The sequence below is a fragment of the Tympanuchus pallidicinctus genome, unplaced genomic scaffold, assembly GCF_026119805.1.
Source record: "Tympanuchus pallidicinctus isolate F22 unplaced genomic scaffold, pur_lepc_1.0 scaffold3, whole genome shotgun sequence".
Lineage (NCBI taxonomy): Eukaryota > Metazoa > Chordata > Aves > Galliformes > Phasianidae > Tympanuchus > Tympanuchus pallidicinctus.
Window position 1 is genome coordinate 39,655,832 of NW_026294747.1, and position 20,514 is coordinate 39,676,345.

The 20,514-nt window shown below is 36.2% G+C and overlaps 1 protein-coding gene across 16 annotated transcripts in view; it reads left to right on the forward strand.

Annotated features, from left to right (window-relative positions):
* NRXN3 (neurexin 3) overlaps positions 1–20,514 on the forward strand; it is a 943,812-nt gene that overhangs the window by 918,815 nt on the left and 4,483 nt on the right. For 2 of the 16 annotated variants that reach the window (XM_052693472.1, XM_052693473.1), the window contains exon 22: positions 13,443–13,891. The exons of the other annotated variants lie outside the window; for them this stretch is intronic. In XM_052693472.1, coding sequence (XP_052549432.1) covers positions 13,443–13,552 — 110 coding nt within the window. In that variant the 3' untranslated portion in view covers positions 13,553–13,891. Of the gene's footprint in view, positions 1–13,442; positions 13,892–20,514 lie in introns of those variants that run through there. 16 annotated transcript variants of the gene reach the window in all.

A 20,514-nucleotide genomic window follows, 5' to 3' on the forward strand; every position in this document is an offset into this window, starting at 1 on the left:
GATCCCAGAAATGACTGCATGTTGGATGTCCAATCTTGTAGCTTTATTGCCATGTTTTATCCAGCATCTGAGAAGAACTCTGTGGATATCAGTGCAGCTGAGCCCTTGCTTCAGAGGTCTAAGTTTTAGATTTATATGCTGACAAGAGATAGTTAATCCTTTTGTGGACCAAGGCCGTAAGGACTGTATGAATGACAGGACTTGAAATAAGACTTTGGAATCTTAATTCTTCTTTTGCATTCAAACCTCAGTTAATCTCTCCTTCACTTTTAAACAAAGATTGCAGTTTGATCCTACAGATTTCTTGAACTTTCTGTCAGATACACACTCCATGAGGTCATTTTTCAGGGGATCCAGTCATGTTAGGGCAATGACAGCTTTTACTGTGGTATGTCACATTACATTAATTTTCTTATACAAAAGAGATTTAAGCAAATGCAGAATAAGACAAATGAGCTAGCTACAGTGAAGTTAAAGATTTCAGACATGAGCTTAGAGCAGTGATCATTGTTCCTTGTTGAACAGCACTTCTTTATCAGTTTTCTCTTTTGTTTTGTCTTGTGTTGCTCTTTCCCAGTAATGAAATGCTTAGAGCTGTATACACATCATTTCAGGGGTAGCAGTGACAAAGCCATGTAAAGAGGCACTGTTATCTCTCTGCTCCATTACAGTGAAGCCTTTGCTTATACAGCGTGAGTTCTGAAAATTAAGAGTCTGGCTTGAAGGAAAGATTCTCTGCAATAGAGGATTAAAGGATGACAAATTCAGTTTCCTTTTATAAAATTCAAGAAATCTGAGCTCTACATCTCTGACTGGAGTTCTGGGAAAGAGGCTGGAAATAAGAATTATGGGAAATATACATGTGTATGTATACATATACATAAGTATATATTTAAATACAACTATATACATACAATTATATGTATGTAAGCATAGATATAAAAGGAATCATTCTTCAGTTCCAGAATATGGTGACAGATTTCAGATATTTCTAGCAAATAGCTTTCAATGCAGATGCTGGTAATATTCTGTATTGGTCCCTAGGAGATGGACTGTATATCATATCTCAGGTCTGTGAGCCTACTCTAAGAAATTATACACTTGCTACTTTAATGCCAATGGAAGTTAGCAATAATGCATAGTAGCACTGTTATCAGAGTAAAACTGTAGCAGGTGAGTCCCTTAAGTTTCAAATGTAGGTTAGTTCACCAGACTGAATATCAGAACAGAAGAAATGAATTGCGAAATTCACTTCATGCATCGAAAAAATTCTGTCTGCACAAAGAATTCCAGAGAGATTAAGTTAGATAGTAAGTGTAAAATACCAAGAGCAGAACTTTTTCAGTGCATTCCTTACTTCTTTAAAAAACTTGTCCAGGCCTTTTGTGTAGAGTGATTAGGAAAGTCATGTTGATTTTGTTGTGGAAAACAAAGTAGTCAGCATTTGGCTCTCTCCATAGCAGTTTGGAATCTGGATGCAAATGAGATATTTTTGTGGTAAAAAAAAATTGTGTGTAAATTCCTGTATGTATGCACATGCATGCATAATCACTAATTACATTAGCTACATGGCTGGAAAATCTGGCAGTCTGATCTTGTGAAACACTGAGCACATTCCATTTTCACAGGGATTAATGAAAGTAAATAGTATTTAGCTAAGTTGCTATAGGTATTTGTGGGGGAAAAAAAAGAAATCACTATATAGGATTATCCAGATTCAAATCACAGTATGAAAATAAACTATTTCTATACAGTGTGACATACAGTAAAGGCTTTAGCCAAAGCATTTTCAAAGTTCAATTGCTGACTACTTCAGTTTGTTCTTATGAAGTGCATATCATCCACATTTTTACTGTATTTTATTACAATGCTCTATTTTACTCTACATGGTTTTAATACATAGGACATGCCTGTTGATTTTCTGAGACCAGGCAGCATCTGACTTTCATTTACTTTTTTTAAGCGCAGTTGGCACATCTATATTCTACTTATTAATGTTTTGAAAGAGAGCAGAGATGAAGCCTGCTTTTTTAGGAAGTATGCACTGTCTTTGAAGTAAGCCACTGCAACTTCCCTTTTCATTTCTGCACTTGATAATGTTTCAGATTGTCTCAGTCAGATCTGACAGAACACTTCATCCAGAATGGCTGGTATTGTGTTCAACCAGAAATGTACTATTAGTACAGTTGCACAGTTTATCTCAGACTGAATATATTTTGCATTGTACTAAATTGATTTACAAAATCAAAATAGCCTTTTATTAAGGAAGATGAATACTATTGTACCGCTTTATAGTTACTGAAATCAGAGAGTTTAGAAAGGTGCTTTCTTTGGTGATTCACTAACAAACTTTAGTTGGGAGATACATAAAGTTTGACAGATGCATGGAGGATTTGTAGGATGTGTAACAGAGGATGGAAGTTTATTACTGAGCTTAAAAGAAAGATTGTGTTTGCAAAACAGGAGGAAATATTTCTGAAAAAAAATTATTATTTTAACAAATATGGATTTTTGTAATGAAAAGGAGCTATCTCACTTGTGGCTATACCTGAGTGCTGTAGATAAGCAAACAATTAAAGTCTTTTCTCTCTTTCACTGACATTTATGTTTGCTTTTAGAGTCTGGTCCACTGGCTTTAGTGGTTTTTTATCCTTCTGGTCCCTGCAGAGCCCATGAGGCACTAGGAGTGAGGCTAGGTTCCAGTCTGTTTCTCACTTCATTGGTGAAATAATTTATACACATCCAATTGGGAAGTTTAGTTAGTAATATTTCTTTAAAACTATTGAAGGCAATAGGGTAGCTCCGAGGCTGTTAAGGGCACACTTTGACCTACAGACTTTAGTTATGAGTGATGATGATGGGAGACCTGAACTTAATGCTCAGATCCCAAACTGAGTTGGCAGAGAGTTGGTGTGAAGAGTATCTTAAAAAATATTTGATCTATTTCCAGCTTTAAAGTTGAAAATGCTTCCACTGAGATATAATAAGCATGGAACCCCATGGCAGAGTTTTCAAAGTGCTTTTTTTTTTTTTTTTTTTTTTTTTTTTTTTTTTTTTTTTTAAAGGAAAGGTAAATCTGTCAAAGAGCAGAAATAAGTTCTTCTCCAGTTAACCCTGTGTACTGACTCCCTTCCTATGAAGACAGAGCACATGCAGCTTTCATCTTATTCCAAAGCCTAGTACTTTTATTCTGAATTCTTGCCTTTCTTTGTAGTTATATATTTCAATTGCCCATTAGTTCCCTTTTCCCCTATTTTTCTGCTGATGTTACCACTACTAAATTACCTGGAATTTAAATAAGTTAATAATATGAAATTAGGATGGGGTTGCAGTGTGCCAATGGAAGCTCGCAGTTTCTTGCATGGAATAATTAGCCAATAAAAAGCCAAAGACAAAATTGTCAAAACATGGGGCATTCACAGGTTCAGGAATGAGGCACCTGAAATAATTAAATATTGAGGAAAGTGTCTTCTGCATGTTTAAACATCTTTATGTTTTAACATTTCATGCTTTAAACATCAACATGTTTAACATGTTGAAATCAAGCACTTGAGTATTTGGCTTCTGACATGCTTCAATTTTGATGAATAACTCAGTACAGTGGAAGGTAATAGAAATAAGCCCTTACACTTACAATTAAAGCATTAAATGCATTGTTTAGGCAGTGGGAATGACTGGTAAGATTGCCAGCTCTCCTTCAGAATACTGTTGGTCCATATGCCTGTCCATGTTTAGCACCCTTTTTCAGAAGGCAAAGAGGGAGCCAAGAAGGCCCAAATGTTTATAGTGAGTGAACTGTGAAACTTTTCTTCTAACTTCAAAACAGTGCTGTACGCTACTACCACAATATGCCAGTAAACCTCAAGGCATTGTGGTTAGAACTTAAATAGCTTTTTAATTCATTCAGAAAGTTTAAATTTGTAGGTTTTGCCAATAGCAGAATTACCCAAATAAAGTGTTTGTTCTTTTAACATAATATTTTCCATTCTATCTCTGTTCTCATTGTGCTGAAGACCATCACTTGCAGTAAGAACATGAATAAGACTTACAAATTCATCAGCAAAAAAAGAACTTCATGAGAAAATTTTGTAGCTTATACAGATAAAGGAAATTAGAGTCTATGAGAAAGTAATAGACTTTCCTATTAAAATCTGACAGTAAAATATCTTATTTCATAGCAGAGGAAAGCTGAATATGATAAGGGTTTTTTTAGCTTCTATTAATTAACATTCCATCCTATTAGACTTGGCTTGCAGTTAACTTTCATTTCACAGGTATTCATGATTGTTATGCCCCTGTGAATTACAGAATTGTGAAGCTGAGACATGACGGTTAATAACTATGCAAACTCTTCTTTTAGCTAATTTCCTAACAATAACTTTAAAATTGAAATATTTCAGGCAATGCAATAAGCAGCCACACGGTGAATACAATCAAGTGTATAACTATATATCCCTTTAAATAGTGATTCAAGAGCAATCTGACCAGCAACAGCCTAGGAATATTAGCTGCTTCATTAAAAAAAGCCAAATTATTTCTAGTTAGAAAGAGAACGAATAAACACTTGTGAAAGTGGGATATATTTTACCTTATCAAGGTGTACAGATAAGGGAGAGAGGATGTCAACCCACCTAGCTTACTGGTGAGTAGAATTAATCAGCAGCAGAAGTCAGACATTCTGGATTTTTGTTCATAAAGACCTTAGTGTCTCTGGTGTCCAGCTCATCCGCTTTATTCATGTACATGCTATCTTTAATGTCCTTCTGAAGTGAGCCCAAGTACGATCATTATCATCAACATTAAATAAGGTTAACTTTTGCAATGACATATTTCTCTTCTAATCCCATCTGTTGTGCAAACAAAGCAAACACGCTTCCCAGACACTTTCTTCCTATAATGCAATCTCTGATAAACAGCTTAAAGCTTTGGCTTCTGAATCACTGTAGAGTTTATTCCAGTCGTTCACTGTGTAGAAAAAGAGGATTCAAACTTGCCTGCAGCAGTCTTTCACCACTGTAATCCTGAATTTTCAAAAAGAAATCTGCAAAAACAACTCTCTCTCTTTATGCTCCTGCACTTCCCAGCTTGTACTAAACTTACCCGTTAAAACAAACAAAAAATCCTGCCAAAATTCCATCCCAAAATGCCTGGATCACAGTAGTATCCCCTGTTGTCTTTTCCAGATGATAGACAGAACTAGCTCACATGTTGAAAGCTGCATTACAACCCCTGCAGTGTTTCAGAGCTAGATAGTTCATACATTAGTTAGCACCATTGTATTTTGATGCAATGATAAGTACTGCCTGGTGAAATTGACTTCAAAGCACGGATTATTAGTCATAGCCATTCCGTCTCCAAATACTCCTACTTGAGGTCTCAAGGGGATTTCGGTGATTTTAGTACAATCAAAAGGAAAGAGCATCTCACATTCTATGAATTGGTGTGAAAGAACACCACCTAACATACTGCTCAGAATGTTGATATTCCCTTCTTTAGTTTCTTGGAGGAAGAGTTGTGGCTTTAATAATTTCTATTTAATATCATAAATTCTACCTAGATTTTCTACCACTTTCCAGTGGTATTTGTTAGATCCTTTAAGCAGTCTGGTTGGTAGTGATCTTCTCATCAGTAACAGTCTCAGAGCAATAGTACGGTAACATTTTTCCTTCACAGGTAACAAGGTTTTAAACTGAAACGCAGAGTACCAGGTATCACTTCATTTTACTGATAATGGGAAATTCAGTTCAGACTTTTCAGCATGACTATGAGACAATTCTTTTATTGATTATGAGGAACATTTCGACCTGTACTTGGCTGAGGAGGAGACTGAAGGGCTTATCCTCGATACCGGAGTCCCAGTGACTCCAGAACAGCAGGGTCAAAATTTTCTAATACTTCTTCTCTAATTCATTGTAATTGCAGAAGCTGGCACTTAGTTAAACATTTTTCTCAGCATTCTTCAGGATTTTGTCCAGCCTAGTCAACTCCCTGATAGCATTTAGCACAAAAATTTGGGGCTTGGTTTTTTTCACTTTTGATATGGAAAGAACATTACTCCAAGATAAACCAAAGCAGAAAGAACATACTTTGACATCCAAAACCCAAAGCACAATAACTTTATGACCAGGCTGTACTGCTGGACCCATCCCTGGTAAAAAGTGCTTTTAAGTCTCTGAGTTACCAGTTTTTCTACATGATTTCCAAGGAAATAGTGTTTTGTCTTTAGATGGAATTTGTTACCATTTCTGATAGCTGAACTTATCCTCATTCATTACGTCCCTATTTATAATGCACATTCATTACGTCCCAACTTATAATGCACATTTCATTAGTCCAGCGTATGTATTGTTGAAGGTACTTTTTAAAAGTCTGTAGTAACCATTTCTCATGTATTCTCAGGAATAAAATGAGCCTGCTTTGCGAAAGAGGATAATAATATCTGAGATGATCCTGAATTATTCAGCCATCCAAGAAGTGGACAAGATTTTTCTCTGGTCTTGCCACAAAAAAACAAACAAACAAAAAAAACCAACTCCAAGACAAAAACACGGTAGCTATCTCTGCAAACAAACTGCAAATGCAGGATGTTCTTCATATTGATTTATGCCTGTAAGAAGACCAAGGAATATTAAAATATTAAAAGAGGAGATCTTGAGGGCAGAAGTAGGAGCAGTACTTCAGCATTGCAAGAACTTAAATTGTTTGTAAGAGAAACTGTCTTTTAAGAGAGACTTCTAACAGCGTATCTTCTACATTTCTGATATTCTTCACACAAAGCAAGAGAGTCACTGAGTCACTTATAGCTGGATAAACTATAGAAATTGAAAAGATAACATGCATATGCTAACAGAGGGATGAACAACATACAAGTGAGTAAAAGTATGCACTGAAGATGGTTCCTGTTCGTGAATTGACTTCCTGTTAAGGAACCAAAATGCTAAAGTACATTTATGAGTAATTGTGCATAAATGGACAGGGTAGTAGGAATAAATAATATTGTTAAACTTGCATATTCAACACGCACAGAGAATAATGTTGAGTCAAGAGTAAGATTAGCTACTAAATAGCATTCATGAAGTATATAGGTCTTTATATGGTTACAAATTAGCTACACATAAGAAAATAATTTTATTCTAGCTAAGTATGTAATGTTTGCATCAAGTATTTCAGTATGATATATCCCCACATACTTCATACTTCTAGTCTCTTTAAGGATTTAGGCTTTCAGACCAGACCCAAGCCTAAATACTTCCTAAGTTCTAAAATCTATTCATATCTTCTGTAAGTATTCTAAGACATACATTTTATATACAAATGTAGCCAGCAATCCCTTAAATAGCATACTTGAGAGTTGTGTTGATTTTTTTCCTGGATACTGGAAGCAGTCTGGATACTGCAGCAATTAGATCAACTTGATGGAAAAGGCATTACAACAGAAGTGTCATGACAGAATGACCTGTAAAGTAGAAAAGCGCTATAATGGAAGTGAAGATGATTGCTCATCCATATCAGAAGATTCTAGGTTCATAAGGGAAAACTTCACCAAAGAGGGACCTCCAAAAAGAGATCCTTCCCCAGATCTTTAAAAGAGGTCTAAGAGAGGTGCAGCCAGGCTCCAGCCCTACCAGTCACACAAATGAATGAATTACTTTCACCTCCATTCCCAGGGCTTACTTTTTCCCCAGGTGCTCAATCAGTGGCTCTGGCTGGGACTCAACAGTTTCCATACCGTTCCAAATGATGGTATTAAATTGTATGACAGTTCAAAATTTCTTGGGTTATAATTATAAGGAAAGAGTTTGGTGGTTGTGCAATATTCACTAGCATTCTAGCAAACCGATGACATGCATTTTCAGCTGATGCTTTGCAGTTGTATACACTGAAGAAAGCAAGAGACACTGAGATTCCTGTGCTGCTTTCTGTCTGTAGGTAAGCAAAAACATATAATCATTTTAGGATGCTATAAATACACAGGAAAAATTTGCTACATGGATTTCAGCAGTAGACAGTGAACTATTCCTGCTCTCAGATTATTGGACAGAGTTCTGCTACTGAATTTGTTAGTATGAGGATCTGGTTTGTGGTTGTAAAATCCCTTAGGATTTAGAAAGACTTCTTCCCTCATGACTAACTTTCAGAACTAAATTAGTATAGCTTACATAAAAAAGTGTAGCTGGGCTGATTACAAATGTTAATCTTCAGTCTTTCAGAAAAGCACTCAGACACTTTTGAGTGGAGAAGAAGGCATAGGAGTGGAGGAGAAAGAGAGGAGAAGGTTGAGTTCCACAGGAAGAATTCATTCAGGCCAGTGATACTGGATGACTTTCTTAGTTCTGGAAGCATCAAAACACTCTTTGGTTCAGAATGTGGAAAGATAATAAGCTTACAGTAAATACCTGAAAAATTCTTTGCCTCAAAAAGCTGTGGCAGTTTAGCCCTCTGATTTCCTTAGCTTCTGATACCTGTGTTTTCATATTTATTTCTAGCTCCTTGTTGCTAAGAAGCCCCACTAATTATTAATACCTACACACAAAACCAAGTAGGATGGTGTGTGGCACTTTGTCAGTGGTGCCTATGTAGACTTTCTCTTAGCACATTACCTTTCTTATTTTTGTAGCTTCATCTACAGCCATAGGCTTAGAGTGTTTTTGCTAGTGTACATTGTACATTGTACATTTTGCTAGTACAAATGGCTGGTGAAAGGGAAATGGTACAACAAATTGACTAATTTTTTTAAATCACGATAGCTTGTTCTTAACCAGGCTGTGTATTTTGTTTATGCAGAAATAATTTAAAATTGGGAAGATTCTTCTCTTCCTTGGTGTGCAGACATATGCCTGAACTGCACATTTTTGCTGGGCTTTTTTTCCTCTTACCTGTTCGTTTAACATATATTCTTGCTATGTTCTAGACAGAGGAGAAAATGCTGCCAACATATCCTGAAGTTAAAAGGAGATGCATAGCTAACAATGATCTTTTTGCTATTTTATAGGTAAAAATTTTAGAGAAAAAATAAAGTTTACAGTTCAGAGAAACTTCTCTATGTGTTTCTTTTCACTGATATTTTCACAATATCAGCTACTTAAAAGTATGTCATTAGTATCCATGCCCAAGTGTATGGCTCTTATTGACCCCAAGAGGGTGCTGCCTGATACAGAAAGTAGCAGCAGTTTGGAAGACCTGGTTGCACTGCAGTGAAATGCATGCTCCTCATCCTAGTTTTGCAATTTTTGCATAGAAAAACACAGAAGGAAAAATATCTCAAATAAGGAGGAACTTTTGATTATATTATTCTGTGCACATAGGCCAGTAGAGAATCCTAGGCATTGACAATGCTGCTGGACAACTAGGTAAGAAGCACCTGGTACTGGTGTTTGTTAGTAACAAAATATAATGATAGAGTTGTGTTGCAGTGCACTGAACACAGACAGTGTGATGTTCAGTGTGTCAGGTAATGGATGAACCATCAGATGGACGGAGCCTGAGGATAGTGGCAGTCTCAGAGGTTAGCCTGAACTCAGAGACAGTAATGCAGCCCAAGATCCTAATTTATATTTATAGTCTTGATGTGCAACACACAGGGTAGTATTCATTACCTTCATCAGTAGCTCTTGGAAATGAAGCTTGAGAACAAAATGTGAGAAAACATAATTGTGCAATCAAATCTGCTGAACAAGGGACTTGTTGCAAAAATACCTCCTTTTTTTGAACGTGGAATTTTTCATTTGAAAAATTCTACTGTCTTGACTCAATCCTTATAAGAGGCCTGTAACTCTTGAAAGTCTGAAAATACAAAAGGCTGCATTAGTTACACATTTAAAACTTTTTTTTCTGAGGAATAATTTGCTAGATGTTAAGTAATAAAGTATTGTCTGGCTCATTATTATTATTATTATTGTGTGGCTTCATGTGGGAACATTTGGAACTCAATTTTCAAATTGGAACATCTACTTTTGGCTATTATGAGCTGGAGTTTTCAAAGGACTTGAGAAGTTTTCTTCTATGTTCAGCAGTAAATGCTGGACCCACATTTTCCAAAACACCATGTTTCTGTTCAAGAGTTTATGTATTGACCAAGTGGGAAAAAAATTGCTTAACACTGTTCAAATCTTCTTAATGTTTGTTAGACACAAAAGATTTCCTTTTCAAAATTTTGTCATCTCTTTAAATGCTTCTGGCTCCAATTGTGGTTCTTTACTTCTTTTGATCTTTTAGGCAGTAGAAGGCTTTTTCAGTCTCTTATGCAAAGAGTTAGGCATTTATCGTCAGATAGGGCATAAATATTTACTTAAGTGGCCTGACATAGTCTGCACAGTTGGCAACTATACCCCATGCCTTACAGTCTGTTTTGCATCAAAGAGAAGGCATTCAGTTCTAACATGTTGAAGGGGGATATTTCACAGTTCTGAAAATCCAGCTGCAAGTCATGACAAATTTCTGATTAAAATTCAAAGCTGAAATGCCCTTTGTGAAACTTCCTAAGTACAATTAAACCAGATGGCTGAGAATCCTGGTAGGAAGTGGTGTCCAGGGACACTAACTTCGAAATCTGACCGAATAAAAATCCCCACTGAGGTCTGTGTAGCCAGTCTTTTCTGATGCACAAATGAATCCACAAAAGTATCCTATGTAGTCCAATGTTTTGCTTCATATAACCCACGTGTTCTGTCCCAGAGACTACCTTGACCAGGTCTTCTCTTCTTTGGTTGAACTCCTTCCCTTCTTAACATGATTACCAGAGGATGCAGTAGATAGTTCCAGTACAGTCTTCCAGAATAGGCATAGTACATTCCAGCTGTGCTGGCATTCAGCACAACCTCAGCACTTCCGAAGTAGGAATTAAAGGTATTCTCATACAATTCCTCTCAGAACTAGACGCTTTTCAGTAACTGGACTATTTATTTTTTGTGTTATTTATATTTATTTCATTTTCCTCCAAATTAATACTGATCTCTCATCTGCTTTAGAGCTACTATTGCCCCTCATGTTAATAGATACTGAAACATCCTACATGTTTGTTACTACTGTGTTTATAGAAAAGTACCACTGACCATATTTACACGGTAGATAGCCCCATTCTTTCCAGATATTTCAAGCTCAAGATAGCCTCCCACTTCCACTGACCAGTGGTATCATGACCTTTAAGATTGATAATGGAGTGATCACATGGGTATTCCTGGTGGAAACCAAGAATATGTACAGAGCTTTCAGCCCATTTTTCCCATCTCCTGGAGAGATTCAGCATGAACCGGGTCCAAATGTTTGGCTTTTCCAAAAACATCAAGAAAAACAGACTGTTTTCCTAGGACCATGAGTTCCTTTTTAGGACTCTGCTGTCACAGCAATGATTTTTGTACAAAGTAAATATGGACATCAGATGGGGAAACTGAAAGGAACCCGAGGACCCATCTAGGACAATGAGTTCAAATACGAGTTAGATAGGACTGGGAAGCAATATCTTCTTGAACTGTAAATCCTTTTGTATTACAGCAGCAACTGATCACTCAGTCTTAATGGTAACTTTGGAATGTTTGTCCACCCAAAATCATATAGACTTAGTACCAAATATTACTAACTGTATTGTTTGCAATTTTGAGTTGTCACTTACACCAATGACAAATTTGTTCCTTCAGACAGTTCATACCAAGCTGATACTTAACTCAGTAAGTGGCTCAGTTGACCTAGATTCTGATATCCTATTAGCAGCAGTGGGCTCCCAGCACTGGCCACAGACAGCATGTCTGAATAACTGCTCACCACTGTCAACAAATATTCACTGCAGCAATCACCTTTTCCAGCACAATAGTGTCTATATGTAAGAATGAATTCTTCTCCCTTTACTCACATTGATTAGAATTTAGAATAATAAGCCCCATGGTCCCACTCCAGGAGAAAAAATAGCTCATTTTGGAAATACACTAGACAGTAAGGTCCAAAATAATACTGGAGTCTGGAGTCTGGAGTTCTTATGTGTTGTAGTATTTTATAGAAATATAATATCATAGGATAAAATATATGTCCCAGTATAGCTTAAGACCCTTGTCCCGTTCTGACATCACCTAGAAATGCAGAGAACCCGCTGGAATGTGCTTTGCCCTTTCTGGAGAGGCATGGAATTATCCTCCCCCCCCCCCCACCCGCCAGCCTCCCTCCTTCACCCACCCCACTCCTTGCTTGCTGTTGTTTTTCTACTTTCCCTAAATGCAACTTACTTTAAGCATGCATTATTATTAACATCCTACAGTAAAATTAAGCTATTATATAACCCATTTGTCGATCTCAGCCAATTTCTTCTATCTTTTTCTATGTCTATTTATGACGTACATCCAGACTGCACGTCCTTTTTTTTTTTTTTTTTTTTTTTCCTCTCCATGTTTATTTTAAAAAGAAGTGATGAAAAATAAAAGATGTATTAAAAAAAAAAGCAACATTGGAGGGTAGTGGGGTTTTGGCCAACAATTGAAAACAAATTTAAATGAGAGAGGGAGGGAAGGGTAAGAAATCAAATTCTTAAGGAAAAATAAACGTCCAAATGATGAAAGTGCCCCTAGACTGCTTTGTCTGTTCCTTTTCAATGTGTGCATCTGGTTCATTCATCTTTGAAAGTGTGTGGAATATTTTTTTCTTTAAAAATAAAATTTTAAACCCCCACAATCATTCTTATCTCCCTTCTTACTGGGAACAAAGTGCTTTTTCATTTTTGCTTTTTTTTTTAGTATATCTCTACATAGTTATATTTTGATGTATTTCTTTTCAATGTTTGAATTTCTATCTTAGGTTTGGTTTGTTCTAATCTAATAATGAAAAACAAAAACAAAAGAGTTATGAATTGTTTTCTGCAATTTCTCCCTTTAATTCCCTCTTTAAATATGGAACTACTTCACTGTCAGAATCCCACAGCTGTATGTTCGAGATTCTCCAGAGAATCTGAATGCAAAAGCTAAGTTGAGTGGGGAAAGGGTGTGCCAACACAGTCATTACATTTGAAACAGTGATTTGATGTGCTCAAGAAATGACTATCTCATATTACTGAGAGTACTCATATCAATCTGATGGACTTCAGAGATGGGATTCTTAAAAAAGAAAGAAGCTGTGAGTAGCTACAGATGAAGTTGTTCCAATTCCAATGCATAATACTTGTTTCCTGTTTTTTTTTTGGTTTTATTCTCTGGTTATTATTATTATTATTATTATTATTAGTTTATGTATTTTTACTGCTATTTTTAGTAGGAAAAAGTTTAAACTGTTTTTATAATTTGAGAACACTTGATGAAAATGTAAATATTAATACTATAATTATTAATTTTTTGTAACTTGCATGTTGAAGAAGTTGCAGCTTAGGGTTTGTGAGATTGTCAATGTTAGAGTTCTGTTCTTTCTTTTTGTTGATGGGCATGAATATGCTCATTTGTTTTTGTATATTGCCCATCCCTTCCTTACAGCCAGAAGCTCTAATGCTGCTAGATCACTCCGTACCGCCCTTACATGGACATGGCAACTGACTTACACATTCACTCCCATCATCTTCATCTCCTGTGTAGTACACTCATAGATTTTTACAGTCCCACTCCATCCACCCTAGGCATTTTTTCTTCCCATAATTCCCCTCCACCTCCCCTTTCTTTAGCATTGTTAAAATTTTATGTGCAGTCATCCATTCCTTAAAACACACACACACAAAAATTATAGAAAAAAAGAAAATGTTTAAAAAAATATATATCAAATTGACCAAAAAGGCAAAAAGAGCAACAAACGTTGCTTTTCAAAAAACATTATCTATAGAGATATGCAAACAAGCAGAAGTAAATTCTATAAAATGTCCAGGATTTTTCAAGTGTAATATGCTAACAACTTTACATAAGATTAAAAAAAAAAATTACAACCAAAAACAGCAGGAAAAAAAAAAGTTTGAATTTGTTAAGGTGCAAGATTTTTTTCTTTTCATGTTATGTGGTGTGGATGTATGTGTTGTTGCCTCCCTGTATCGCCCTTTGTTGTAAAACAATTATATTAACAAAGAAATAATAAACATTTTGCTAAAAAAAAGTTTTTAAGAAACAACAACGAAAAAAAAAGCAAGTTACAAGAATGTGGCAATGCTACTTGTCCAAGAGCATTCTTACACAACTTTCTTTTGTAAATTTTTCTTTTCATGCCAAAAAACATGCGGGCAATTTGTTGATGTAAGTTGACTGTTATGAAATCAATGTGGTATGCTTTCTAAGTATTTTTATGTATTTTTGATTAGTTTTTTAAAAAGGTATTTTTTTATTTTCATCGTTTTTTTTCAGTTCTGTTAGATTTTAACTTTTTTTTTGCTGATAAAGTGATTGACTTATTTTTTTCCTTTCTCTGATCTTGTTGCTGTGGCATTTTTCTTTTCTAGTACATGATTTTGTTTTGGGAAAAGTATACAAATTCACTTATTTATTTTTAAATCAATTTGTATTTGCTTTTATGTTATGTGCTCTTTGTGTATTGTCTATTACCGGATTGCATTCTGCATAGGAGGGGGTAAAGGAACCTGTGGTAGTTTGCTCCTGTTTTTTATCAGTCTGTCTCTCTAGCTTTCTTTCCCCTTTCCCTTTCCCAAAATGAATCACCAGTAAAGCTACTTTCTTTTAAAATACTTAAATTGTATGTAGTCCAATGCTGCAGTTTTCATTTCAAAGGAAAGCCGATGAGACTTCTCAAGCATTTCAGTAGCTCTCAAGGTCTTCTTATTGCAGTTCTACATCTTTCCTATGTAATTCTAATGAAAGTGTTTTATTTCTATTAATTTTCTGATTGCTGATTATCTGCCCAATGTCCAATCTAACTGATACTCTCAAGTGTACTCTTCCCAGGTAAACACACTCATCATATTATGACTAGAATCAATCTTCCAGAAAATTTACATTTGAGAAATACTTCCCTACTGAAAACCATGTTCAGAAAATTTCAGAAGAGGTTTGGGTTGATTTCTTCAAACAAAAATGAGCTTTTAGTAAAAGTAAAAAAGGTTGTATTCTTTTATAAGCATGCATGTTTTTAGCATTCCTGCATCTTAACACTGTACTTAGAAGGTATCTTAGGTTCAACTCGCAAGTCCCTTAAACCACTGATGCTGAAAACAGAACAAATCATTTGACCAAGTAGGAAGCTGTCACCAATTAATCATGAGAGTTCAAACTAATAATGGGAGATGGACAAAGTCATGTTCCAGTTGATTCAAAGCAACTCAGTGTCTGGCACCCAAATACTTTTGCTCTGAAATCCTGCCTGCAAAAATGATCAACTCCACTGCAAGAAGTACAGCTTTAATCACTCTGAGTGCACCAAAAGAAGATATTTGAGGTGAAATGTTGCAGTATTCCACTATGGGAAAGATTTTTCTCTCTACTACTGACCGTCAATTGCACTTAAATCACTGCAAAGGTAGAAAATAATATTAAGAAGGTTCATCTACTAGGCTTTGTGTTAGCATTGCTTTTCCTGTGAATATTTTCCCCTTCTCATTCTCAGAGAGCTCAAAGGAGAATTAAGTAAAACACCATTAGATTGAAGTTTATGAACTCAGTAATTTAATAAGAAATTATTGGCACTGATATTGCTTTGATTCCGAGGGGAAAAGGTAAGGAATTGTTTTCTATGACAAGTATGTCATATTAAAAACATTCAAATTTCAGAGGAACATCATAAGAATAAAATGCAAATGATGAACTTTGGCTGCAGAATTTGGATGTAATATAAAAGCTCTTCAAACACATCTGGAAAAGAAAGAGACATTAAGGGTGTGTCCCTTATCAACACCACTCAAGATTTCATCTTTGCGTGCCCATTATACTCTTATCAGTCTTCTTCCTGAGTCTCCAGTTAAGCAGTTGTGGCTGTGAAGATGAAAGCTGGCAGCTGCTACAGTTTTTCAGTTTTTATTTTTCCCTTTTTTAGTGCCCTCTGCGTTCATGACTCACCCACAACATCCTTACAGTTCATAAGGCTTCTATTAAATTTTTAACACACTGTGTTTTCCAGTGGCAGAGAACTCTTACTGGAGATCAACCCCAGAGGTATGAATTATATATCTATAAATATACTCATACTGAAGAAGCAGGGCAGCTTCAAGGCTAAAGTAGACCTTTTATATCCCCAGTGATCTTGGTAGTTTAAAGAAAAGCACAACTCTGTGAAAATTGTGTATGTGATAGATTTAAGGGCTCACTTTTAAGGAATATACACACTGTGTTTGTTTCATGATGTGAAAAAGGCAAGAGAAGGATAGGGCTGTTTGATACAAGGGTTCCTACCTCACAGACCTCAGTTCTCACAGTGATGCTACTCCTTTACATTTCTACATTACAAAAATTAACATTTTTGTAATGCTGCTGTTGATGGGCAGACTAATTTAGCATCTTACCCACTGCAGAGGAAACCACTTTATAGGTTTCCCTTCCATTTAATTCTTGTCAAAATAAGCTTTTAAAAAACTTATTTCTTAAGGGGAACTACCTGCTCCCTGCCTGGGAGAGAAAGCAGAGGTCTGAAAAGTCCCTGTGAAATCTTTGGAATTCAAAAGCAATCCTGACAGCATACCGCTAACTGGTGCTCAGCAGCCAGCAGTAGAAAGGAGTGAAAGAAATCTCTAACTACCAGAGAACAGTCCATATCATCCACAGAGTCAAAACCTCATATGAATATTTGTTTGGAATCCAAGGCCCAAATTCACATAGCAATATGAAACATTAAACCTGCCTCAACCTTACCTTCCAGTCATCAGGCAAGGTGTTTCAGAGCCTCCTTCTTAGTTTTACCCAGAGATTCAAATCTTTAAAGCATAGAATCAGAGAATCACAGAATCGTAGAATCATTCAGGTTGGAAAAGACCTTAAAGATCATCCACAAGTCCAACCACAACATAACCATACTATCCTAACTCCAACAACCCTCTGCTAAATCACATCCCTGAGCACCACATCCAAACGGTTTTTAAACCCATCCATGGATGGTGACTCAACCACCTCCCTGGAGAGCCTATTCCAGTGGTTAACAACCTTTCTGTAAAGAAGTGTTTCCAGATATCCAACCTAAACTTAGCTTGGCACAACTTGAGGTCATTTCCCCTCATCCTGTCACCTGTCACCAGTGAGAAGAGACCAGCCCCGCTCTCACTGTAAGCACCTTATAGATACAGGAAGAGAGCAGTGAGGTCTCCCTCAGCCGCCTTTCCCCAGACTGAACAGCCCCAGTTCCTTCAGTCTCTCCTCATAGGGCACATTCTCCAAGCCCTTCACAAGCCTTGTTTCCCTTCTTTGGACGTGCTCCAGCACCTTCATGTCCTTTCTGTACTGAGGTGCCCAAAACTGAACACAGTACTTGAGGTGAAGTCTCACCAATGCCAAATACAGAGGCAGGATTACTTCCCTAGTTCTGCTCACCACACCATACCTGATACAAGCCAGGATGCCATAGGCCTTCTTGGCCACCTGAGCACAATGCTGGCTCGTACTCAGCCGATTGTCCATCAGTACACCAAGGTCCCTTTCCATCAGGCAGCTTTCCAGCCACTCCTTCCCAGGCCTGTAGAATTGTCTTGGGGTTGTTGTGACTAAAATGCAGGACGTAGATATACCAAATGAACTCCTTAACGGAGAATGATTACTAATTAAGGACTTGACCCTTTTTAAACTCATACAATTAAAAAAGCACTTGTCTCAAAGCTACTTGTCTTTCACAGCCAACCTTTCAGAGTCTGACAATCCTTTATGAAGAGACTTGGCAATGATGTTGCAGTTTGTCTTTTAAAGCTTTCAGAGCTTACCTTTAAAGCAACCTGGAGCCCTGGGCAAGAGGCACTAATTCTCCATCAAAGGGTTCACTGGCTCTAGGCAGTTTCCTATTGTCTCATCTGTCACTCTGTGAGCCTCCATGGCACCCCCTGCATCATCTGCCTATCATCGCACTCCCTCTTGTGTTTCTTACAAGTAGAAATGTAGTATCAGTAACAGTTGTTTCAAAGTACAGTAAGAAAATTTGCACTTGTTCCCCCCGCAGATGTTTGTGATCATGTTTCTCACAGTTTCCATGGAGCTTTTCACAATTCACACGTGCTGTCATCCTTAGATAGCACTTTTTTCTTCATTTTTTTAGACTGAGAGGCATTTTCATCATGTCATCTTACAGGATGCTGCTCTATCAACTATAAACTGGATACCCCAAGAAGTGTTCATTGTCTATGTGTACTATTAGACCTATAAGTTCTATCTAACTATGAGATTTGCATAGGTGCCTAGCATACCAATAAAACAGTGCCCACATTTGGCATTTACAGAGTGCTTTTTCCAAGTTACCTTCTTCAACGTGTCTCACAGTTTTTCCCATTGCAAACAAAGAAAAAACAAACATTCAAACCATCACCACACCACATAAAGCCATCTACTAGTTATTCCCCTGAAATATGCTATCTTAAGTAGATATACCAAATGAACTCCTTAACGGAGAATGATTACTAATTAAGGACTTTTAATAGCCTATTTTCCTTAATGTATAAGCAAAAATTGTATGGTTTGTTGGGCACAGGAATGAAGCCAGAGACGAAATTAAATAGTTATAAGTTAAAGTTCATCCAGTCTTCCTGGTATGAAAGATATTTCTCTTCTTCCATCCAATGTGAAATTAAAAGTCTGTAAAACTCATTCTTGATTCAGTCCTGTTATTCCACCAGACTTGCTGAATGAAAAAAAGTTTTGATCTGGTCTCCTTCAGTTATGTGACACATCACTTGTCTTATCAACCCAATCAACTTTCCTTGACATTTCAGGATGACTATGATGGCAGCAGCCTTTATCATTGACTCAAGTCCTTAACAGGAAATAAATAAATAAATAAATATTTAAAAAAACAAAACAAACAAACAAAAAACCCACAACTGTAGAACTATTACCTGCTTTTAAGGCAAGGCTCAAGGCTTACTGGGAGAAAAAGAAAGATTTTCATACTAAATATGAGATGTTTCTGATTCCTCTGATGAAATTAATTGTAAATAGGACAAGAATAATTCATTTTTAGAAGAAAACTGCCGAAAATATTGCCTCAGTGTGTGGCAGATGAGCTGCATTCTAAAGTCATGTGCTAATATATTCTAATAACAAAGGTACTTCAAAGCTTTAGATGAACAGTTAAAAGCTGCCAAACTGATTTTTTTTCCAATTGGATGTCACAGATGGTGCATGAAATTCACAGACAAATACTGTTGTTTAACAGCAAACAGTGATCTTAAAAAAATAAAAAAATCACTTAAAGGGACACTATTTACACCTGCCTTTCAGGAACTTAAATAACACATCCATGCAAGTTGGTTTAATAAGCACTTAAATTATAATATTTTTATTCATTTTTAATTGCAGACTCACAGATGATATTTTCCTCTGAGGTATACTTCAAGATTAGCTTGAGACCACCTGTTTGCATATATTATATATGCCCCACTCTGACCGTGGATAGGGCTTCTGGACATATCTAAATCATATTACATGCTCCAGTTTGCACTGAACAAAAAACAACTCAAATGCACAAACACAAAATGTTGTGTACCCACTTGGCAGATTAAATTTCTTGCTTTTTCCATATTTTTTGCTATACATATTTCTTCTTTGTCTTTCTGTAAGAGAAGTGGAATGACTATGCTGAGGAAGTTCAAAAAACTAAACAGCACATTCAGGTTGGCCCTTTTTATCTCGTTTTGAAAATCACTTTGCATGCAGGTGTGTTAAGAAGATATGTAAAGTGCCATATTCTTTATTTTAGCCTCATTTCTACCCCGGTATGCGTGAGTTAATTCTGACTGTTTCAATTTATTAAACTTTAAGTAAAAGCTGGAATTATTTATTTAGAACCTAAAATTCTTTTTGCATCTCTTTCTTTAAGAACCAGTGAATACAAATTAATTAATGCTTTCCTACAAGTATTTAAATATGACTTGTGCTATTTCCAACAGATCTGGATGACTACTCATTGTATCAAATAAAATCTTCAGTTTATATTTAAATCATCTACCTTAAGTGACTAACCAAAGAGAAATGGCCAAGGAAAAATTCATACACAAACTTTCAAAAGCAATGACCTAAAAATGTGTCAGCAACCTGCATGTTAACAGAAGATTATGCAGTCTCAACTCAGTGAATTAAAGAAATGAATTATACCTCCATATCAGAGTAAAGTGCTGGAGTGTTAATTATTTCTAAGGTCAAAAGAGAAAATACACTCATTTTACAAAATACAGACAAATCAAAACTACTCAGCTATGAGTAACAATTTTGCTGTACAGAAGCCAGTCTTAGAAATGACACTCTGGTTTTCTCGTTTCACGTTATACTTCAGTAAGGTACAGAAGTTACAGCTATAGCTAAGTTACACTTCCAGAGTAGGCTATAAGTCTACCTCATGTTTAGTCCTTTGTAGGCACCTAGCTGCCATGCTGGGAAAATATATCACTGATATCTATGTATAAAGAATATCAGCAGGTGTGAAGAAATTTCT